This window comes from Lissotriton vulgaris, chromosome 2_1 (assembly GCF_964263255.1).
Source record: "Lissotriton vulgaris chromosome 2_1, aLisVul1.2, whole genome shotgun sequence".
NCBI classification, from domain to species: domain Eukaryota; kingdom Metazoa; phylum Chordata; class Amphibia; order Caudata; family Salamandridae; genus Lissotriton; species Lissotriton vulgaris.
The window spans coordinates 1,557,323,755-1,557,346,254 of NC_141687.1; the positions used below are offsets into that span (position 1 = coordinate 1,557,323,755).

At 47.7% G+C, this 22,500-nt stretch overlaps 1 protein-coding gene across 1 annotated transcript in view; it reads left to right on the plus strand.

Moving 5' to 3' along the window:
- Positions 1-22,500, plus strand: part of EAF2 (ELL associated factor 2) — a 207,955-nt gene that overhangs the window by 124,992 nt on the left and 60,463 nt on the right. The window contains exon 4 of the mRNA XM_086957444.1: positions 659-804. Within this exon, the coding sequence (XP_086813570.1) occupies positions 659-804 (146 nt within the window). The remainder of the gene's footprint in view (positions 1-658; positions 805-22,500) is intronic.

The window sequence follows — 22,500 nt, forward strand, 5'->3', positions numbered from 1 at the left end:
ATAAGATCTCAGTGAAAGCTGCCATGCAAACTGTATCTGCTATCCAGGATGCAAGGACAGTTACATTATCCTAACCTGAGATCTTTGGGCTTGGCAGCACGACGTTTGCAATCCTGCATAGTGGCCGTAGTTAAATTTACCTAAAAAATATTTGAATATCCTGAAGAAGGCTAAAAGACCATTGACCAGAACCGCATACATTTTCAGGTAAAAGATAGTTTTTTTTAATGATGTCTTTGTACCAACCAGTGTCCTGTGGGAAAGAGATAGTTTTTATGATGTCTTCGTACCAGCCAGGATCCATTGTACTGTGCGGAAGTTTTATTCATCCCGTTCCCTCATCTGGAGCTAGGTTTACAATTTGTCTCTCTAAAATTATAAGTTTTTGCCCTTCTGTGCTTACCTAAACCAGGACCAGCTTGTTAAACATGATCAAAGTGCATCCTACTTATGTATTTGTAATGGTGCAGTACCTTTCATTTCATATTAATGTATATGCTAGTGACGGAAAGATCAGTGAAGTTCAAAAGTGCAATTCAAAGTGTTTGAATTGCACATCACCAAACATGATTCTCTTTTGAAATATGGCCTTTCACTGGATTAGCAGATTGTAATAAAACTGTTGCAGTAGTAATGGACATCATCTTTTCACATACAGAGCTGAAGGAAGCAGTAAAGCTCAGTCCCGGATTGAACAGCAGCAGCAGCAAATGCGGATTGCAAATAAGACTCCCAGCAGTGCCAAAAGCTCACCACCTAAAGAAAAAATGTCTCCAACCTCTCCAATGGACGATATTGAGAAAGGTGAGTTACAATATCTTATTACTTACCTTATTAGTATCTATTAAAAATGCCTGTACCGCAAATGGAGGAATCATTAAGAGTGATATTATCAGTCCTATTTGGTGAAAACAAAAAGAATATAAACATACACCTTCCTTTAAATCTTCCTTCAGTTTCAAACTTCTTTCAGAATCCTTTGTTAGCACGTATTTATTTTTACTCCAACATCTCTTTATGATCAGTTTCCATTTACAAAAAACACAATGAAAAAACATTTCTTAGATTCCTCAAGGATCCAGTATCCCATTACATTGCACCGCTAAGGCCACCAGCCATAATATAGCTGTTTTACATTTCTGTTAATACTGCAGGATCGCCAAAGGGCTTAGGGGGGGGCTAAGAACAATCAATTCAACATGGTCAGGAAAAACATTCAACAGGACAAAGAAAATAATGCGCATGGAAAAAAAGTCAGTAGATTGCAGGTTAAAGATAGCCATCTGGGACAGATAGTGATCCTGGGAGGACCTATGAGAGGAGTTTGAGGCAAGGAGCGGTGACTAGCCAATCGGGCAGGACAGGTAGGCTCTGTCAAAAAGCTGAAGGGCCTTGAGCCTAGGAGGTGTGAAGCACGAGTGTTCCAGTCTCAAAGTAGAGTATGAAAGGCTGCCAGATGTGGGTGAATTTCCCTTTTATATGTTTAATCTATGAGTTACAATTTCCATGGCGAGGACCTGCCACATACTTGTGTACCATTGAGCCATTGGAGGGGCATGTGGTTTTTAGCACATATTTATTAATATTATTGCAACAAACGTTAACCATAATCACACCCGCAAATAGTAACAAATTATTAATAAGCTTGAGTATTGTTTGCATATACTGTGTCAGATGATGTTCCTCTTACTGGCTCTCTTTAGTACTGAACTGTCTTGTCCATAGATTTTTTGGGGGCAAGTCTTGCATTCTACCAGGTTTTACTAAAGACTCTTTTTTGGAAACAAAAAAGGGTAGGCAAGTTCTGTTCTGTGTTGTAGAATCTTTATTTTTTTTTTTTTTTTTTAATTAAAAATTTTTATTACTTTGAATTTTACAACCAGACATTAGTTATGGCAAAGCAAAAGGTTACACAAATTATACCAGCAATACTAAGGGTCCGAAAAGAACAGAGAAAGGAAAATGGAGAAAAGAAAAAATTGTATTCTGACAGGACTATCTTAAAACAAGAGAAAATGAGCAAAACGCAAGTTTTCATCCAATCCATTCCGTAATTGGGCCCTAAATTTTCCGGCCCATATCACACCTTTATTTATTTACGTTCTTGTATAGCGCAAGAATCGACCCATAGGGTATCTCCGCGCTTATGGTCTTCCAAGATGCGACCTTCTACGACCTTTCAATTTATAGACCGATAATTCCATGTTGTGTATGGCCGATAGACGATAGACGAGCCCGCCTTTAGGCAAATGTAGGGGGATGAGGGCTGATCCATTGGGAGGTTATAACCGCTCTAAGAATAGACATAGCTATAAATAGGAGACTTTCTTCTGCTTTGTTCCTCCCTGCTGATCTTTGAGTTTGGTCAACCCCCAAAATTGCTAAAGTAGGTGTTAGAAGCACTTCTTTGCCAGTGATCTGAGCTAAAAAAAACTTTAATGTTGTTAATGTAATTGACCAATTTAGGGCAGGAAAAGAACATATGGATTGTGTCGGCTGCTAGCAAACCACATCTACTACACAAATTCCCACATCTACTAGACCATCTTGAGACTTTTCCAGGGGTGTAGTATAGGTCGAAAGCTGACATATAATGCTGGGCCCTTAGCCTCCCTGTTATTAAGGTCTGGTTGGCCAGTTCTAAGGAGGTTACTAAGTCTGTACCCATATGACCAAATTTCCTATCCCATCTCTCATTATGTGTAATTAGGTCATCGGGTAACCCTGAGATTAGTGTTTGGTAAATTAAACCAATCCGAGACTTCTTTTCAATAAGCCCCACTAGGGGGATTTTAACAAACTTGTCCTCTCCGGATGTCCCTAGCTTAACCAAGTAGCTTCTAATTTGTAAATATTTGATGAAGTGCCAGGTAGGGAGCCCGTATTTAGCTTGAAGGTCAGAAAAAGTAACAACTTGGCCTTCTGCAAAGAAGTCGCCCAACACGTTAATTCCTAGGGCACTCCACCTGATGGTAATCAGGTCTTGAAAGATTGAGGGGAGCAAACCATATGACAGCAAAGGAGTGTAAAACAACAGTTGATGGGCAGAATGCAGAACAATGTCATACATTCACCCCAGTACAGAGATCTGGGCCTGAATCCATAGTTTTTTTGCACTCCACACCACCCCAGTTCAGACATGGCCATATGCAAATCAGCCTTGACCCTGTGCCTCATGGGAACAGTCCAGCCCGAACTGCCAAGCCATGTCTTTCCTGGACCGGAATCCAGCATCCTAGGACCGGTTTCGGGGTTTCACCCCTCTTCAGCCAGGATAGCTTGATTCCAGTGGTGTGGAGAGCATGGGACTCACGTCTGAGCATACCCATCCCACTCGGGGTGACAAATGCAAAACAACAGTTGATGAAGAGAATGCAGAACAATGTCATACATTCACCCCAGTAGAGATCTGGGCCGAAATCCATAGTTTTTTTGCACTCCACACCACCCCAGTTCAGGAGTGTAGGCATTAATATTTGATATGCCAAAGCGGCGGCGAGCTTTCTTCCAGACCGAGTAGGCAGATTGGATTACTTTGAATTTGACATTTATGTAATAGCTTGGTTCAATATTTTTTACTAGGCACTCCTGAGCATCTTCCCCAAGTAGAACATCAAAGATTGTAGGCCTAGAATATTCTGGCACCACTGCCTTAGCACCAACCAATAGTATTCCCATATGTTGTAGTAGTGCCGCCCAGTGATAAAACAAAAGGGAAGGTAAACCCCACCCACCCCTTGCTCTAGGAAGAATCAGCCATTTGGCCGCCCTTCTGGCTTTGTGATAGCCTCACAAAAATCTTATACAGGCCCTTTCTGCACTGAAAATACAATGCCCAGGGAATTCTATGGGAATAGTCCTAAATAGGTAAAGAAATTTGGGAAATATGGACATTTTAATGAAATTCGAGCGGCCATGAAGTGAAAGGTGCAGATGGTCTAGCCTTTCTAGAGTCTGGTTCACGTCTTTGATTACAGGAAGCATGTTGATTTCGGGTATCTGCTCTGCGAATGGGGTGATCTTTACACCCAGGTAAGTAACACGGGACGTTGGAAGTCCTTCTGGCTTAGAAAAATCTGAATGTAAAACATGGGTTTTGTCAACGTTCAGTCGATAATCCGAGACTGCCCAAAATTGTTTAGAAAGTTCATAGACTGCTGAGAGGGCAGAACTGATGTCCTTAGTAAAAAATGGCCACATGGTCAGCGTAAGCTAAGGTTTTATAAGGCACACCGCTAACTATCACAGGCTTTATCCTTGGGTTTTTATCCAATTTATTCAGGAAGGGGTCAATATAGATTGAGAATAACAGTGGGGAACAGGGGCAGCCTTGGCGAGATCTCTGGTGATATGAAAAGGGCAAGACTCTTGACCGGCAATTCGAACAGAGGCAACTGGGGACAGATAGAGTGCCTGTATGGCTGTGATGCACTCCTGAGGGAAACCCTTAGTTTTCAGTAACAGCCACAAGAAGTCCCAAGAGACCCTGTCGAACGCCTTCTCGACGTCCAACAGGATCATTGCCAGAGGTTGCTTGCAGGCCTGAGCCCAGTCAAATAAAGTGATTGCCTGCCTAATGTGATCTGAGTGTCTCTACCGGGTATAAACCTGTGCTGATGGATGGACAAAAGGGGGGCAATAACCTTCCCTAATCTGAGTGCAATAATTTTAGCATACATTTTACTATCTGCACAGATTAGGGAGATTGAGCGATAGGAGGAGGGGCTAAATTCTGGTTTATCCTTCTTCTTGAAGACTATTATAGTGGTCTTATGCCAAGAATAGTGTGTCTTGCCATTCTGAGCTAGTAGAAACAAAGACTCAAGCTCTGGAAAGAGGATATGCCTAAATGTACGGTAAAATTCAAGGGACAATGCGTCGGAGACAGCAGCCTTTCCTGATGCCAGTGCGGTTATTGCTTGTGCAATCTCCTCCCTGATTATCGGTGCGGAGAGTAGGGTGCTCTGTTCTGGTGTAACCCTAGATGTTACATAATCACCCAGAAATTCCTCGCCCGATATAGCTTCCTCAACCCCATCGGGAGCATAGAGTGTTTTATAAAACTATTGAAATACCTCCAACACCTTGCCCGGTTGGTCCTGAATCTGGCCTCGATTGTCCTTGATTTGACAGATCCGATTTGCGGCAGCCTTATTTTGTAGCCTTTTGGCCAGCAATCTACCAGTATTTTCACCGAACTCGTAAACGTCCATTTTATACTGGATAAATTTAGCCGCAAGTTCCTCCCCGTAATATTGAAATATCGTATTTTTACCAATAGCTATCCGTCGCTGGCATTCCTCCCTGTTGCCCTCATCTGCAATTACTCGAATAAGCTCCTCTTCAGCTTCTCGCAGCAGGTTGACCCATCCATTCACCCTCCATTTAATTTTTGCAGATAGAGTGAAAAACTGAGGATCTCTCCCCTCACAGCAGCCTTGAAAGTATCCCAGACAATTAGATCTGGGGTTGACCCCCGATTTCTACTAAAAAAGTCAGTTATCCAGTTTGACATGTGTCTACAATAATCATGATCTAACAATAATTTACGTTCGAATGTCAAAGTTGCTGCTGCTTGTCTAGGGTAGTTCAATGGTATTTGGATTATTAACGGGTTATGGTCTGAGATTAACCTGGGATAAAGCTCAACACTGCTGCCTTCCAGAATAGGATCTGAGACAAAAAAATTATCTAATCGCACACATTTGTTGCGGGGGGCCGAGTAAAAAGTATAGCCTGGCTCAGTTGGACATAGTTTCTGCCAGACATCTACCAAGGCATGTTCGGGAATAAACCCCTGCATGGATTTAAATGTCTTGCCCTTCCTACCAGAGTATGGGGTATTACCATACAGGTCAAAGTTAGAAACCAGATTTATATTGAAGTCCCCACAAACAACTTTGGGAGAGGGCCATAAAGCAAGCTTGATACTCAAGAAGTCTAAAATGAAAGAGTCGTCAAGATTGGAGCCGTACACGGAACAAATAGTATAGGGTGTCCCTTTAATTAGTACGTCAGCAATCACCCAGCTGCCTAAATTATCCACCTTTACTTGCTTGACGGTAGACACCCCTCGCCTGGCCAATATGGCTACCCCCCCTGGTTGTTGTGGCTTGTCGGGTGCAGGTGATGAGATCAAGGCCCAGCTCTTTCAACCAACCTCGGTTGCTCCAGGAGACGTGAGTCTCCTGCAGACAAAGTAAGTCCATATTCAGATGTCTAATAAGTTTGGAAAAAATGCCCCTCTTCTTCGTATCGTTCAACCCGCAACAATTCAGAGAGTAAATACATATGTAATTCTGCCTACCTGTTAGGGCTAAGTTCGGTCCTAACCAGCCCAATATAACATAAGCACATCAGCCCAAAACTACTGGTCACACTATCACAACAAATCCACATTTGTAGAATCTTAATTGATAGTCCTAAACAATTGCTTAGTTAGCTGGTGTGTGCATGGACTCCAAAATACACTTTTATAGTTCATCCTATGGAAACAATTCAAAGATTCTCCTTGTCAATGAATCTTCTTTGTAAATCTTTTGAAAACCAGCCTAGTTTTTCATTAATGTTCAGAATAGCCCTTCCAAATTGTTTCATGGAACTGAATTGCAACATCTTTCAGTATAAAATATAGCTTAGTGAAGCTTTGAATAGAGAACATGAATGTAAAAATGTAACCTTGAAGGCTTTCTAGTTAGCCACTTAACATTTAAGGGCCTGGAAGGCATCTCTTCTCAGCAAGTCTTGCTCTGGCAATTGATTGCCTCACCCAGTTAATTTTTCTGGCTCGTGAGAGAAGGATCCTAGAAACACAGCTGAGGTTTTTCACCTCAATTTAGAGAATTTGTCAGCATTGAAAATTATTCTATATACTTCACTGAACGTCTTTTAACAAGTCCCGTTGTGTGAAATATTTTTTCTCATTTCTGACTGGATTTTCTGTCAAAATGCTATCTCTTTTATTAGTGTGTACCTAATGTGGGCGAAAGAAAGCTGTGACAGACCCCTATAGAGGGTGCATAGTATATCTACCTCCTTGCATTCTGTCTCTGACTGAGACATATGTATAAAAAGGTCCAATTGAACAATAAGACAATGAAGAAATCCCCTTTAGAGAAATGTTGGAGCACATGAGCACTGAACAGCAAATTAAAAAGTCTAGAGAGATCTACATCTCAACCAGTCCCCTAGTCTTGCCCATCCTCTGGAAAATACCATCACAGAGGTAGATCAAGGTAGGAAAAACACCATTCTCAACGTCATCAGAGAGGGGAACGTTGATGGGCATGGCTACGACTGCAATGGAGGCAGACGTGTCTGGGTAGAGCTCCGTCGGAGGCTCCCCTAAACAGGCCCTGCTCTCTGAATGCAGCCACCCATGGAGGCTCTCACCAGGCGCAGCCCCACCGAGACAAGAATCCGGGGTGCTGCTGCGAGTCTAGTCTTGCCAGAGTCCTGCTTTGCCCGAGTCTCGCTTTGCTGATCCCGCTTAAATGACCTGCCCGACCTGAGATCCCTCTGCGGCTCGCTCTAGCTAATCGAGCCTGGGGCTTAACTCCGCCCTCCTGGCTGCAAGAAATGGCGTAGAGGAAATAAACTGCTGAATGCAGGACTCTGCTGTTCCTCCTGCCGCCGCCTGACTGGACACTGCTAATTGCTTGGCGGAGAGAGATCGGGACCCTTGCTGGGTCACATACCTGGCTGTGCTATGCGTTGCCCATAAACGAATTGCTGCCTGCCGCGTCGGAAGACGGTGAACTGTGGAGGGAGGCGCTGCCCTACTTGCCTGATCTGCCGTTGCCTCCACGGTGTGTCTACGGTGAGTAGATCCCTGCCTGCGGAGGAGAACCTCAATTGCTGTCTCTGCAGCATTCCAATCACCTGCGACTGGGACCGCCTTAAACAAATTGCAGAGCACCCCCGGGATCGGCCTCTGATTGCCGCGGCGGGTGCGGAGAGTCTGCGGGGGTGGACACTGTCTCAACCCACCCCTTGAGCCACTGCTCCCTGCGCGGCAGCGGTTAATGAGCCACCACCAATACATAACACCTGTGGCTGCTCGCCCTGCTGCTTCCCCCATGGAGGTTTACTGAGTGCAGTTGGGGTGCCCCCGGGGCTCCTTTTGACTTGCCCGCGTGTTGCCGCCACCTGAGGCCCTCTAGACCACCTACTGGCTGCCGCTGTGGATGGGGGAGGACAGTGTGTGCAGCTGCTGCTGGACTCGCCAGCACAGTCATTAACCGAACAGCGCGATTCAGCAAAGGGCGCAACTGATGTGGAGCTGCCCGTTACAACCCGACGAGCTCCCCCTCTGATTCTACCTGCGACATTGCCAAGTATGGCGGGGGCGTACTGAGCTGCGGCATTGTGGTGCGAGGTGTGCTTCTGATCCCCCTCTGAGAAATGCATGGAAGTCTATGGGGGAGCTTTGAGTTTACCCTGCCTGCAGCCCGAAACCTACAATGCTGGTGATCCTCGGGGCTGACACTGTATGGATACCCAGGCACCAACTGGGTGCACGACCTACAACAGCCCCTGGCAGCGCTGAGATACACGTCTCTTGGAATTTGGTGGTTGATGCAACATTGACATAGGCACGTCTCTGCTTTGGTGTGCTACATCTGGAGTGCCCCGCGCAAGATACCCAGGAAGTGACCGTAGGTGGAAATTGCTGGCGCCCACAGATATTTACGCCATCGACGCCAAGACTGTGTGACCTCTCCTTGGGGCGAAGACGTGCACCACTAGCTGGCGCAACTTGAGTGGCTGTACGGTGTGAACAGTGACGGTGTTGTGGAGGGGGTTCCTTTACATAGCCGGGAAGCCCAGCTGCCGAGGTCCACGAACTGTGGGGTGGTCGCGATCTGTGACCCGTTGGGGTCGGCACGAAACCCGCTGTGAAACCCTCGCCCTGCAGATGTTGCGCTGAGGCCTTGCCACGTATAGACTAACATCGGGGTACGACCACTGCAACTCATGTCGGGTGGCACCCAGGCGCGGACTGGCACGGGAGGAGCTCAGACCCTACCGTCTCAGTCCAAGCCAAAATCTGACAAGATGGCGAAGCAGGGACTCATGGACCAAACTGCTAATAAGCTAGATGCGGTGCTGGCTGCAATGGAGCGTCTGGAAGAAACCATTAATCAGACCCGCACCTCCCTGGAAACCAAAATTGATAAAGTGGCTATCGACCTTACCCACCTGCATGCAGATCACCGGAAGCTCACAGACCGCACCACTGTCTTGGAGACCACGCTTGCTGAAATCAAACCACAAGTGACACAGACAGATAAACATGTTCAAGATTTATTGAATCGCGTGGAGTTCCTCGAGGATAGAGCCGAGTATGCTGAAGGGCGAGCACGGCGCAATAATGTACGCATAGTGGGCGTGCCGGAGCGATGGGAAGGAAGGGACCCTACCTCGCATATGGAAAATTGGCTTCGAGATCTACTGCCTGAGGGAACCCTCTCCTCACACTTTGTCATAGAACGCGCACACAGAGTCCCGACGAGACGCCCTCCCACAGGCTCTAACCCACGGCCCCTGCGACTCCTCAACTACCTGGACCGGGACTCCATCCTACAGGAAACTAGGAAGCTACAAGACATCCATATAGACAATCACTAAATAATGCTCTTTCTGGACTATACCATCCATGTGCAGAGGCAGATGGATGTGCAGAGGCAGAGGTTCTCATTCATGGTGGTAAAAAACGCCTTCGGCATAACAACCTGAAATATTCTCTACTCTTTCAGGCACGCCTACGAGTGGTTGCAAGCGATAAAACTCACTACTTTGTCACACCAGAAGAGGCAGAGGACTGGCTGGACACCGTCACTACTGCGGGACCTTGAGATAAGACTGCGACAGCGACCCTACCGAAGCGAAGAGGTCCCGTCCGCCGCCGCCGGAGAGAGCGGAGATCGACAGGAGCGCGAACACCACCTTCACCATCTGTAGGACCGCACTTAGATTTGATTCTCAGTGGACAACTAGACGCCCTGCAAGCAATAGCGGAAGTCAGCGGCTCCTTGGTGACTTAGGTCTCGCTGGCTAGAGTTGGATGCATCCTATCTAGTGACGACGAGCAGATATATGGCCTACAGAACTCACAGGACTCGACAGACCAACCGGATGTCACCCCGCAGACGGCTGACATAATAGTGTGAACATTGCGGGACCCTATTCCTGGTTGAACTACGATTTGAGGTATTGTGATATGTATGATGAAGTATGCAGCTGCTGTTAGCATAGTCGTTTGAGATGGATGCTGCTACGATTCTGAAAGTTCACATGAGGTTAAGGGGTGATATCCTGTTGTAGGAGGGAGGTGCGGAATTTGAACACATGCTCTGTTATAGTCACGTGTGCATCAGTCCGCTCTGCTTACCTACTGAATGTTTTTGAGCCGGTGTGCATAATCGGCCTTCTTTTTACATACTGTATTTTACCTGTAGATGCGGAGTCTCTATGACACTGGATGTACAAATTGTAAGTTATATAAGTTTAGCACGCAGCACCCCCTCCACACCCCCCCCCCCCCACCCCCCCAGATCGTTTTTGACTGTTGTCTCTATTGAGAGTTTGGACGATTGCTGGTTGCATTTTCGCCCTTTTGGAATTGTTTATCGAAATGTTTTTGTTTTTGATTCATTGCGAGACATCCTCTATTGTAAGCAGAGTCATACGCTATGACATGCCACGAGTCAGTATGCTAGGAGAGTTGTGTTGCCGAGGCATGTATTTCATGCATGTTTGCTGCGTCGCTGCAGACACAAGACGACTTCACACCCTATAAGAACTATGTTTCCACTTAAAATTGCTACATGGAATGTGAGGGGCATGCATTCACCATTACGCAGGTATCCGATATATTCATACCTCAAGTGGCACCACATACAAATAGCTCTTTTAGAAGAGACTCACCTGGTCACCACAGAAACTCACCGCTTGCACCGCCGATGGCGTGGTCAATTGTACGCCACTGGGTGTTCGGCTTTTGCGAGAGGCACACTAATCTGCGTACTGCCAGGGGTCCCGCTTAAAATTACGCTATCATTGGTGGACACGGATGGCAGATATGTTGTGGTTAAGGGTACCCTAGACGGCCGGCAGGTTGTACTTTAATCACTATACGCTCCTACACTGAGCAAGCTGCCTTTCTTGACAACATATCACGCGTCTTTGCTCCATGGCACGACATCCCCACGTTCTTGGGTGGAGACTACAATAGTGTGCTAGACGTATCACTGGACCGCTCCTTCCCAACCCTACTAGGTACGAGCACGCATAATGCCATGAAGGCATTAATTGGCTGGGTGCCGCAATGGCCCCTGAGGGATGCCTGTAGACATCGCCACCCCCATGACAGGGTATATTCCTACTACTCAGGTGCCCAGGACCTGCATGTGCGATTAGATCGCTACATGCTTTCGGAAGAGCTACTCTCACACATAACTGCAGTCTATTACTTGGGCAGGACACATTCGGACCACAACCCACATGTATTAGAGGTATCATGGGAACATCCTCGCCAGCCAGTCCCAACCTGGTGGCTACAACCAAATATGCTGTTGGACGCACCCTTTCGTAGTCTGCTGGCCGCCAATATTACCCAATACTTTGAAGAAAATACTGGCACGGCTGTGACGCCGCAAACGGAATGGGACGCGTTTAAAGTGGTGATCAGGGGTGATTGCCTCTGTGCACAGGCGGGTATGCGGAGGCAATTGGAAGCTGAACTCACACACCTTGAACGTGAACTGCTCCGAGGTGAGAAGGAGGCGCTAGAGGGAAATACTTGGTCCTTGGAGCGAGACAAAGAGACACACTCCAGGTTGCTTGAACGACTTTGTAACCTGAACTATGCGGAACACTCAGCACACACGTACCATATGGGAGACAAACCTGGCAAGTTACTGTCGTGGCTGATAGGTCAAGATGCCGTCTCCGTGCCGGTGATATCCATACAGGACACGCTAGGTGTCACGATGCACACCCAGAGTGATATACACTACGCTTTTGTGGAACATTATTCCACAATGTACAGACCCTGTCTGTTAGCCACAGATGCAGCAATACAGGACTTTCTCTCTACCTTAACGCTACCGCGACTGACTGAACACCAACAGGAAGAATTGTGTGCTCCCCTACAGCCAGAGGAATTAAGAGATAGTATTTTCTCTCTTTCAAACGGTAAGTCTCCGGGTTCGGTCGGATTACCGGATGAATTTTACAAAGCCTACTCGGATATACTGATACCGGAGCTGCTGCGGGTATATGCAGCGGCACTAGATGACTCTGAGCTCACACCCATGCAAAATGAGGCAACGGTGATCTCCCTTGTAAAGCCGGGCAGAGACCCTGAGCTGCTGGGCTCCTACTGTCCATTGGCTCTGTTGAATGCAGACTATAAAATACTGGCCTCCACCCTACCTAAACGGATAGCCCCATTTGTGCTGACTCTGGTACACAACGATCAGAACGGAGTTGTCCCAACCAGAAATACCTCTCAATATTTGTAGATTGTTTAGAGTCCAGCAGTATGCAACGAAGAACTGGCCACGGGCTGGCTGTCTAGTGCTGGACCTAGAGAAGGCCTTTGATTCGTTGGAGTGGCTCTATCTTGCAGCGGTCCTGCGTAAATACGAACTGGGAGAAGAGTATCTACAACTGGTACAGCTGCTGTATCGGCTCCCCACGGTACGGGCTCGCACGGGTAAGCTCATTTCTGAAACAATCTGGGTTAGGCGAGGAACCAGGCAGGGATGCCCCTTATAGCTGTTGCTCTTTTCCCTTGCCATGGAGCCTTTAGCGGCTCTTCTCCGAGAAAGTGGTGAGGACTGGGGCATCCCCTTGCAGGATGGTCTCCACGCAGTGTCCCTATATGCGGATGACCTGCTGCTGTACATAAGAGACCTGCATGCTGTGCCACCAGCCATATCCGCGATCTTCCTTAACTTCAAGGAGGTGTCGGGCCTCAAGGTGAACTGGGTTAAATCAGCCGCTTACTCTTTCCACAAGGACTTGGCTATGGCGGATATAGTATTCAACGGGACTGCGCTTACTTTGTACCCGACCACGTTCAGGTACCTGGGCGTATATATCTACCGTTCCCCTGTGGACATATTGGAAGGTAACCTGGTGCGCGCCATTTCCTCCATAAGAGCGCAGATGCAATTCTGGAAGACCCTACCGCTCAATGTGAAGAGACGCGCCCCTTTAACGAAAATGATAGTACTGCCACGACTATTGTATTATTTTGCAAACCTTCCGGTATATGTCCCGGTATGATTATTTAGGGACCAAGAGGGATTGACCCGAGGCCTGATCTGGAACACAGGGTCACCCAGGATAGCATTGCAGAAATTATACTCACCACTGGAGTGTGGAGACTTCGCAGTTCTTCATTTGGAATTATACTACTTAGCTGCACAATTACAGTGGGTTGCGAAGAAGCTAAGTGGGAAAAATCTGACATACACGGCGACCAAGGCATCGATGTGGGGACATAAATGTATTTGAATAGAGAAGCACTTCCTATTGATTGCTAATATTGAAAAATCAATACCTTAATTATAACTTGAACTTTTTACACAACTAAACTCTTTAAACTGAAGCGTGCTGTAGTGTAGCACGGTTGTCTTAGCCGTGCCTTCACTGAAACCTACCTATCTCGAGCCCACAGGACTCGACCACTGCGCACTATAGCTTTGGTTACTAACCAAAGCTATAGTGCACAGTGGTCGAGTCCTGTGGGCTCGAGATAGGTAGTTATCGATGTGGGGCAGACACAGATCTATAGCTTGTTTCACCCACTGGCGAAACTTCCCCGCCCGATGCAGATGCACATTGAATTAGCCTATAGATGCTACAGGAGGAGCCTTCAACTCACAAAAGACACGGTCCCATATGTCCTAATATTGCCACTTATCGGGACACCCAGAGGCAGAGACTCTATAACTGATGCAACATTAACATCCTAGACTGACTCGGAAGTGGAGACGCTGGGGGACCTATATGCGGACAGTACCCTGCTACCTTTCGTGACCCCGACAGCAGATAATGACTTACCGATAGGCCAGTTCTTTCTACATGCAGCCATCACACGGACACTGACACAAGCATGGGGAGATCTGACAAATGAGCCGTCAACGCACCAGCTGTTGCAGTATTTACATGTAATGGGGGAGGGGGTCACATGTCGTCCACTGGTTGGTACAGGCCCTGCTCACTGATGTGTTGAAACCACTACAAAGACTTGGCGCACGTTGGGCTGAGGATAGGGGTCGACCCTGGACCGACAAGGAATAGGAGTGTCTCCTGGCCAGTGCCACACATGTGCAGCGTAATTCACGATTTAAACTTATACAAACATATATCCTACATAGAGCATATCTCTCACCAGATAAGATAATTAAATATTTCCATATCAATACCTCTGAGTGCCCAAGATGCCATCTCCCTGGCGCAGACCTACTACATATGCTGTGGTCTTGCCCCCTGCTTCTACCCTACTGGTGCACAATAACAGACACACTTACAAACTGCACCGGTAACGAGGTGCCTGCCACATGGGAAGTCTGTATCCTGGGGTTTTACAAACGGACTAAGGCCAACAAAGTAAGCTCTAGATTCAGAGACCTAGGCCTAATAACCGCAAAACGACTGATAACTAAGAGATGGAAACACATAGATCCCCCGGAGGTACCTCATTGGATAAAATCCCTAGAGGTTTGGGTGCAAACAGAAAGCACTATCCTTCACGGGGAGGAAACAGCAGGGCTGCGAAAGTACCCTATTGCACAATCCTGGGATGATGTCCTCAAAGCCCTTACACAATCTAACGCCATACCGCATGCACCACCCACACAACAAACAGGGGACGATACCTGACATGTCACTTGGTTGTAGCAGACATGCTGCAATTAAGGGCACCTTCGGCCACGGCTGTTGGGTTCGGAAATACCCTCACGCTCCTTAATGACAACTCGTGGACATGACTTGTGCCACAAGACACTTTCTCCAGTATTAGGGGTGTCTTTCATAGATTCACATGCTTGAATAATTCCCCGTCGTCGAAATGGGAGTCCCACGGTACATAAAATAGTAGTAATATGTATATATATATATATATATATATATATATATATCATCATACACATACACATATAAATTAAAAAGCACCATAGAACAACATAGGCCCATTAAGGCCCAAAGGGAGAATTCACTTGAGTAACATATCCATGTCATTATAATAGTCCACATTCCAGCCAATCGGGCTGCAGAACCCTCTAGATTAGAACCTTCTCCTCAGAGGCTCAAGCCCTCAGATTTTCTACCGCATGTTGTGTGAAGGGAGTCTCCCTGAGCTCTGCTCAGTTTTCTTCAACTTCAAACATTTTTCAACTTCAGTGTGAGAAGTTGGCCTGATATATAATGTTCACTATTCTAGTGAGCACTTTGTATCAGTCCAAACAACCCTTATTGATGATTGGTTGTAAGTCAACCTTATAGACCAGCTATCCTAGTAGCGTGGATACGAGCAGTCTTCAGGCTAAGCTCTAGAGGGCGTGTTAAGCCAGCTGTTATACCATCACATATACCCCTTGAACACCAAGTGAAAGGACACCACACAAGTGTTATGAAAATAAACAGTTATTTATTTAGATCACAACAGCCCTGGACTCTTTATGAGGACAGGGTACTAAGCACACAACAAAACTCTTACGAAAATACTTTAAGTTGCACAATTTACACAAATGCCCGAGGGGCACGAAAAACCATATACTCTGAAAGTGGAATGCGAAATTACTAGCAGGTAAGTACTACTCTCATAGGCTTTAGGATCGCTAGGACTGGACTACTGAACCTTCAGATTACTAGCAGGAGGCCTAGGGACGTCGTGTGCAGAGTGGAAACTCTCACGCGTAATGCGGGACAAAGTCTATGGATGCTAGAACTTACAAAGTTAGTGTTATCGGACGAGTCCGACTAGGTAGAGCTGAAACGAAAAAGGATCTGGACCCTTGAATAGTGAGGCTATGCTGGGGCACCGAAATGCCGAAGTTACCTAGCCCAGGGGCTGCGGATGCATAGGTCTGGAAAGACGTCGGGAATCCTCGTTGCAGTCTATGGAGCCTGAAAGAAGTTGTTGCTGGCAGGCGACCAGTGTTGAAGTTTGAAGTGATCCAAGCCTGGATCGAAGATCGAGGACACCTGTGAGCAGAGGGGACCAAGTTCTGAATCACTAGCCAGTGATTAGATGGGCACAAGGATGGCACCGGATGGAGTCACCTCGACCAGGTGAGTGGGCGACGCTGGGCTCTGCAGTCTCACGGACCAGGAGGGGTTGTCGGCGACCAGGATGGAGGTGCGAGCTGTCCCACGATGGTCTCTGCTGTCGACGTCGCTGGACCCAGGATTGGGACAACAAGTCTTGGCAAATGCAAGCCCACGCGGTGGACTTAAAATGGCGTCTGGAGTGGACCAGGAGAGTCCGGGGTCCTCCTCTGTTGGAGGGGAGCAAGGGCCAGTCTGGAGCAACCAGACCAGCAGTGTTGATATCGTCGTTCGTCGTCGGGAAGGCCACAAGCCAGCGGGCTAGTAGCCAGACAACGCGGTGAGCAGCAAAGAGCAGAAGGGCCCCACGCAGATCTCGTGGAGGCTGGGAGGCTGAACTTCGGTGCTGGTGCTGCTCAGGATTGGGGCTTCTCGGACCTCAAAGCACTCACTCGAGGATCCCTCGGTGGTCGTGTTGGGCAAGCGTCGTGCAGTTCTGAAGATGGCCGGTCCCTCGAGGTCTCGTCGCACCCACGGATCTCAGCTGAGCTGACGATGTGGGTAGAGGTCAGAGGTGCCAGGGAAGCCGGGTCTCGTCGTGCTGGTCGGTCGGATTCCGGAGGAAGGACGTGCAGCAAACCGCAGTGTTCTTAGATGGTGCCTGCGGGTGCAGGGTGACTACTCCTTAGTCACAAGGGAGAAATCTTGAGAAGAAGTCTTGAGTTCCTTTTGTGGAAAGTAGTTTCAGGATTCAAAGATTATCTAATTTGGAAGGGGGCCTGCTCCTACCTTTATCCTGCTAAAGGGGGTAGGCACGCGACTAGGTCCTGCCCAGGGGTGGGACCAGGAAGGGGGGTGGTTACACCCCTCTCCCATGCCGGGCTTTCCCCAGCTCAGGGGCTGGTGTGCCCCTGGAACTGGTTCTAGCCGGCCTATGCATAGTGAGCACCGGGGTGCCACTTGCAGTCACCTTCCTCTAAAGCCCTGCCTACCCAGGATACACAAAACCCTGTCTGGGATGGTGCTAGCACCGCCCCTGACAGGAAACCCTTTGTCCAAGCACTCCTCGCTGGAAGGACTCCCAGCAGCAGGAGGTCAGACTTGTGTCTGTGGTGGCAGCATCCATTTTGTGATGCTGAGGCTTGAGTTAACTTTAACCGGGGTTCACAGTTACATACATGTTGTGTCCCTCTAGAAGGGTGGAATGCTAACCCCGTCGCCAGAATTGGCGAGGGGTTAGTATTCCAATTCGTATGACACCTTACTCGACATGTTTTGATAAAGCGATACCAGAGTTAGCATATAACCGCGAGGATTATAATGCACTTAAGAGTATATGGTACGCGTTATCATGGAACAGCTATTAGGACTTGGTTCTGCAAGCTGCAAACGGGCTCAGCTCATGCCAGAGCACCATCTCACATAATTCCAAGCACTCTGCCTTCAGGATTGTCAAGGCCTGCCATAGGAGTGACTGATAGGAATCTATGTGTCCATTTTAGGGTTAGATATAGGTGTACTATATCTAAAGCAAAGGGTGATTACACCACCTTGCCCCAGCTGTCGTGCAGCCAGTTGTGTCCGATTTAGATGGCCAGCCAGGGGTGGCATAATACATGCTGCAGCCCCTGGTAGGCCCTGGGTACACCTATGCCCTGGGTTACAGGGTCTGATAAGGTGGCCCAGTACCAATTGGTAAATGCACCTAAGGTACACGTGTCAATTCAGTGAGAGAACAGCTAGGCTGTGGGTCTGATTAGCAGGCCCACAGCCAGGGAAAGTCGTAAACCAGTGAAGCAAAATGCAAAAATCTGGGGTGATCATAGGATTGCAGACCCTACTCTCCTACATTCAGCATAATGTTTTCTACTAAAAAGTCTTTATTCAGGCCCTGTTCATGTGGAAAGCTGCGCCTGTTTCATAAGGACCCTCACAGCAAGTGCATTTATTGCCTGTACCCGGACCATGAGGTGAGGAACTGCAAGTTTTGCAGGACATTTTCATCTAAAACTCCGAAAGATAGAGAGGCCTGTCTCCTTCTGTGGATACAGAAGTTGAAGACTTCGGATAATCCTATGTCTGATGTGGAGAGTGTGTCTTCCTATCGTTCTAAGAACTCTCTTAAGCGTGGGTCTGAGACTGAGATGCCTTCTCCTTTCCTAAAGAGGAAGAAGTTTGTGGACGCTCCAAAGTCTGTCTCCCCATGGGATCTGCCGGCCTCTACGCCTACGGGACCTGGTTCTCTGGCGTCGCAGTCCCAAGCAGTGCCCTCGTCATCCAAAACGAGCGCCGGCTCGTCGACGCGTCAGTCGACGACTACGAAATCCGTCGACTCTGTGCCTACAATGACGACGACATGTTCTATGTCGACGACGACGTCCGCCTCGTCGACTGCGCTCCATGAAGTTAGACCCATCACTTCTGTTGTGAAGATCTCGTCGACGGCGAAGAAGTCTGTCTCGGCGACGGACCTGTCTAAGAAGCACTCGTCGACGAAGGCTTAGTCGACGCGTCAACAGCACACCCTGCCAAAAACGATACCAATGGTCCCACTAGGGATCCGCAAAGTTATATATGGGGTGACATTAACACAACATCTGAGCCATAGACTTTACTGGTATTTTAGAAACATAGTTTTTTTATTGACATATTTTATATAAGTTTTTTTTAACCAAATTGATGGTTTTTATAAAAGACATTTCATTGATATACATTTTTCAATCAGTGATAGAACAAAATAACAGGTTCACTATATCCTGCTCGACATTGGGACGAGGACGGAGCCTGGTGGCCGATTCCATCCATCGACAAACATTTCTTATGACTTGTCCTACTGGGTCGAAACATTTGAATGGCCGACTCGTCGGATTGATTTTAGCGCCCTCCCCGCCCCGAGCCCTAAACTAACTACGGACTAACAACCAGTCCACAGCGGATGTGTTAACTGCCGTCGGACTCTACAGGAAAAGAATAGCATTCTCCCCGGAGCAGTCATATCGTACAGATTCTTGCTGTTCGAACCGTTTTTCTCTGACTCCATGAAACGGATATACACGGCAGATACAGCCTGATGACTATACAGGAGGATTACCCTCTCCTCTTGATAGGACCTGGAACCCTTTCCACCAACCCACCGAGTCGATACATGGGATTATTTCTTGAATGACCCAGCGAAAAGTATAATTGCCACATTGTCAATATACACTTGCTTGTTTGTTTCCCCTCCCTGTCTGAATACACACCCCCGCCCTGAAGAAGGTGTGGCCCACCCTGGCACTTAACACCGAAACGCGCGTTGGCGTGAATCTTATGGACTGCAGCAGCATAGTCCCTGTGGACTATACTCCTTCATCTGTTCTGCGTCCATAATTTGCACCCCTGCTCAAATAATCATCATTTCACTCCATTGCAGCCGTGGGTGCCCCTTTAACCCCCCCCCCCCCTTGTATGTTACTACATGAATGAATGAGGAAACGAATGAATCAGTGAACCCTGGGTAGTGTGTGAGTTGCTTCTGTGTGTATGGGAGTGTGTGAAACTTGTATATGTATTTTATCTAAATTGTTTATACATCCAACTTGTGTTATTTTGTTCTATCACTGATTGAAAAATGTATATCAATGAAATGTCTTTTATAAAAACCATCAATTTGGTTAAAAAAAACTTATATAAAATATGTCAATAAAAAAACTATGTTTCTAAAATACCAGTAAAGTCTATGGCTCAGATGTTGTGTTAATGGCACCCCATATATAACTTTGCGGATCCCTAGTGGGACCATTGGTATAGTTTTTGGCAGGGTGTGCTGTTGTCTATTTTGTTGTAAACTTTCCCCATTTTTTCCTGCCAATAACCATAAATCCCCTTTGGGGAACCCCCTTCTATTACATATTAGTCGACGCGTCACTCATCGACGGTACCATCTTCGTCGACGGTCCAACCTCCGTCGACGGTTCCACCTCCGTCGACGGTTCCACCTCCGTCGACGGTACCACCTCCGTCGACGGTACCACCTCCGTCGACGGTACCAACTTCGTCTACGGTTGCCTCGTCGACGTCAAGTTCATTGTCGACGGCTGCCTCCTCGTCGACGGTGAAGAAAACCTCGTCGACGAAAGCTGCATCGAAGAGAAAAACCCTGGCTCCGTCGACTGCTTCCATTTCATCGTCGACGCCTGGTCCTGCTTTGTCACATCCCTCTACGGCTGTTTCGACAACGAGCTCTTTACAGTGATGACGGCCTCCATCATCAAACGTCCCGCTCCGCTGGATTTGAGCCCTCTTCAGGGTGATTCTCGTCCCCCAGCTCAATTATTTGCGTCTGCAGAGGAGAACTCTTCAGATGGTTCCTATGTTGATGACACTTTTCGTCCTGCGTCGAGCCCTTCAGAACTCAATATCAACTATCAGGACTATGATGATGACGACAATGATGACGGGGGATCACTCTTCCCCGTTCATGATGACCATTTGGATGTTGACCCGGAGGTTGGATGACTATAACCGCAGATTCCCACCTTCTGCGCCAAACTCTCCTGCTCCGCAGCCTTCAGCGCCGGTACCTGCTGCTCAGCCAAGATCACTAGTTCGTCAGTATCTGATACTGACAATGATGATGATGTCCGCCAGGATACTGACCAGGACGACGATACAGTCCTTGCAGATTGGGATAACTATCGGGCCCAGACACCGTCTCCTCCTCAGTCATCTCCCTGGCTTCTCCACCTGTGGACATTGGGAGTTTCCACAACCTGATGGTGCGTGCCGCAAAACGTTTTCACTTGCCTATGGAAGTCAAACAACAGGACTGCTTCCTTTATGACTTCAAGGATCAGCCTTTGAAGCAAATGCATACCCTCCCAATCATTGATTTTATTTGGAAGGAGGGGCTTAAACTTATGGAACGGCCTAATTCTATCCCGGCCGTGCTTCCACGCCTTGACAAAAAATACAAGGCGCCTGCAGACTCACCGGCATGCCTTGTGTCTCAACCTAAGGCTGACTCGGTCATAACTCAGGCTGCACAGAAGAGGTCGCGTAACCCGGCGACTCCATTGACTTCGCCACTGGACCAGGAGGGTCGCCGCCTAGATACTATTGGGAAGAAATTCACCACTATGGCTGCCACGACGGTCAGGGCGGCTAACTCCCTGGCCATCCTCGGAATATATGACCGTCAGATGTGGTCCAATATCGCGGCTTTGGTTCCCCTGCTTCCGGACTCCTCCAGGGCTGAAGCCCATAAGATCGTGCAGGAGGGGGAGAAGATCTCCTCAGAGATTATTGACTGTGCAGTCAACATTTCTTCGACGGGATTCAGGCAGCTCGCAGGTGCAGCTGTCTTGAGGAGGCAAGGCTGGCTCAAGGCAACGGCTTTTCGGCCCGAAGTACAGGCGAGGGTACTCGACTTGCCTTTCGATGGGGAATCCCTCTTTGGCAAACACGTGGACAACGCCTTAGAGTCCATCAAAAAGACACGGACACTGTTCGTGCTCTGGGATCCCTCCAGTACCGGAAGAGACCTTTTCGTGGGGCACGTGGCAGAGGTACTTCCTCCAATTTTCGTGGCTCCTCCCAGTACCGTTCCTATGGTGACAATAAACAGCGATACTCGTATCAGAACCAGAATAGGCAATCTGATTCCAGGCCTTATCGGAGAAAGAGCACCTACAGAGGTTGTGCTACCTCTAAAAAACTGACTTTCCCAAACTCAAGTGTTCTCCTGCGCTGAAGATTGGAGGTCGAATCTCCCAGCACTTCTGCAATTGGTCAAGAATTACTTCGGATCGTTGGGTCTTGGACGTCATCTTAAAGGGCCACACTCTCGAATTTCTCAAATTTCCACCCACCTGCCCGCCCTCTGGCCCTCCCTCAGCACATTTAAGGGAACTGTTTGCTCAGGTCAAAATTATGATACAGAAGGGGGCTGTCGAAGTGGTTCCTCGATTACAACAGGGCAATGGCTTTTGCTCCCGCTTTTTTCAGATAAAGAAAAAATCAGAGAGTGGCGCTCGATCTTGGACCTCCAAGCCCTCAACAAGTTCATCAAGTCCCAAACATTTTGGTTGCTGACCTTACTGGAAATTTGACAGTTCCTCAATCCCGGAGAGTTCCTTTCCACCATCGACCTCCAAGATACATATTTTCATGTGTCCATACATCACAGACACAGAAAATATCTTCGCCTCACCGTAGGATCGAAGCACTTCCAATTCA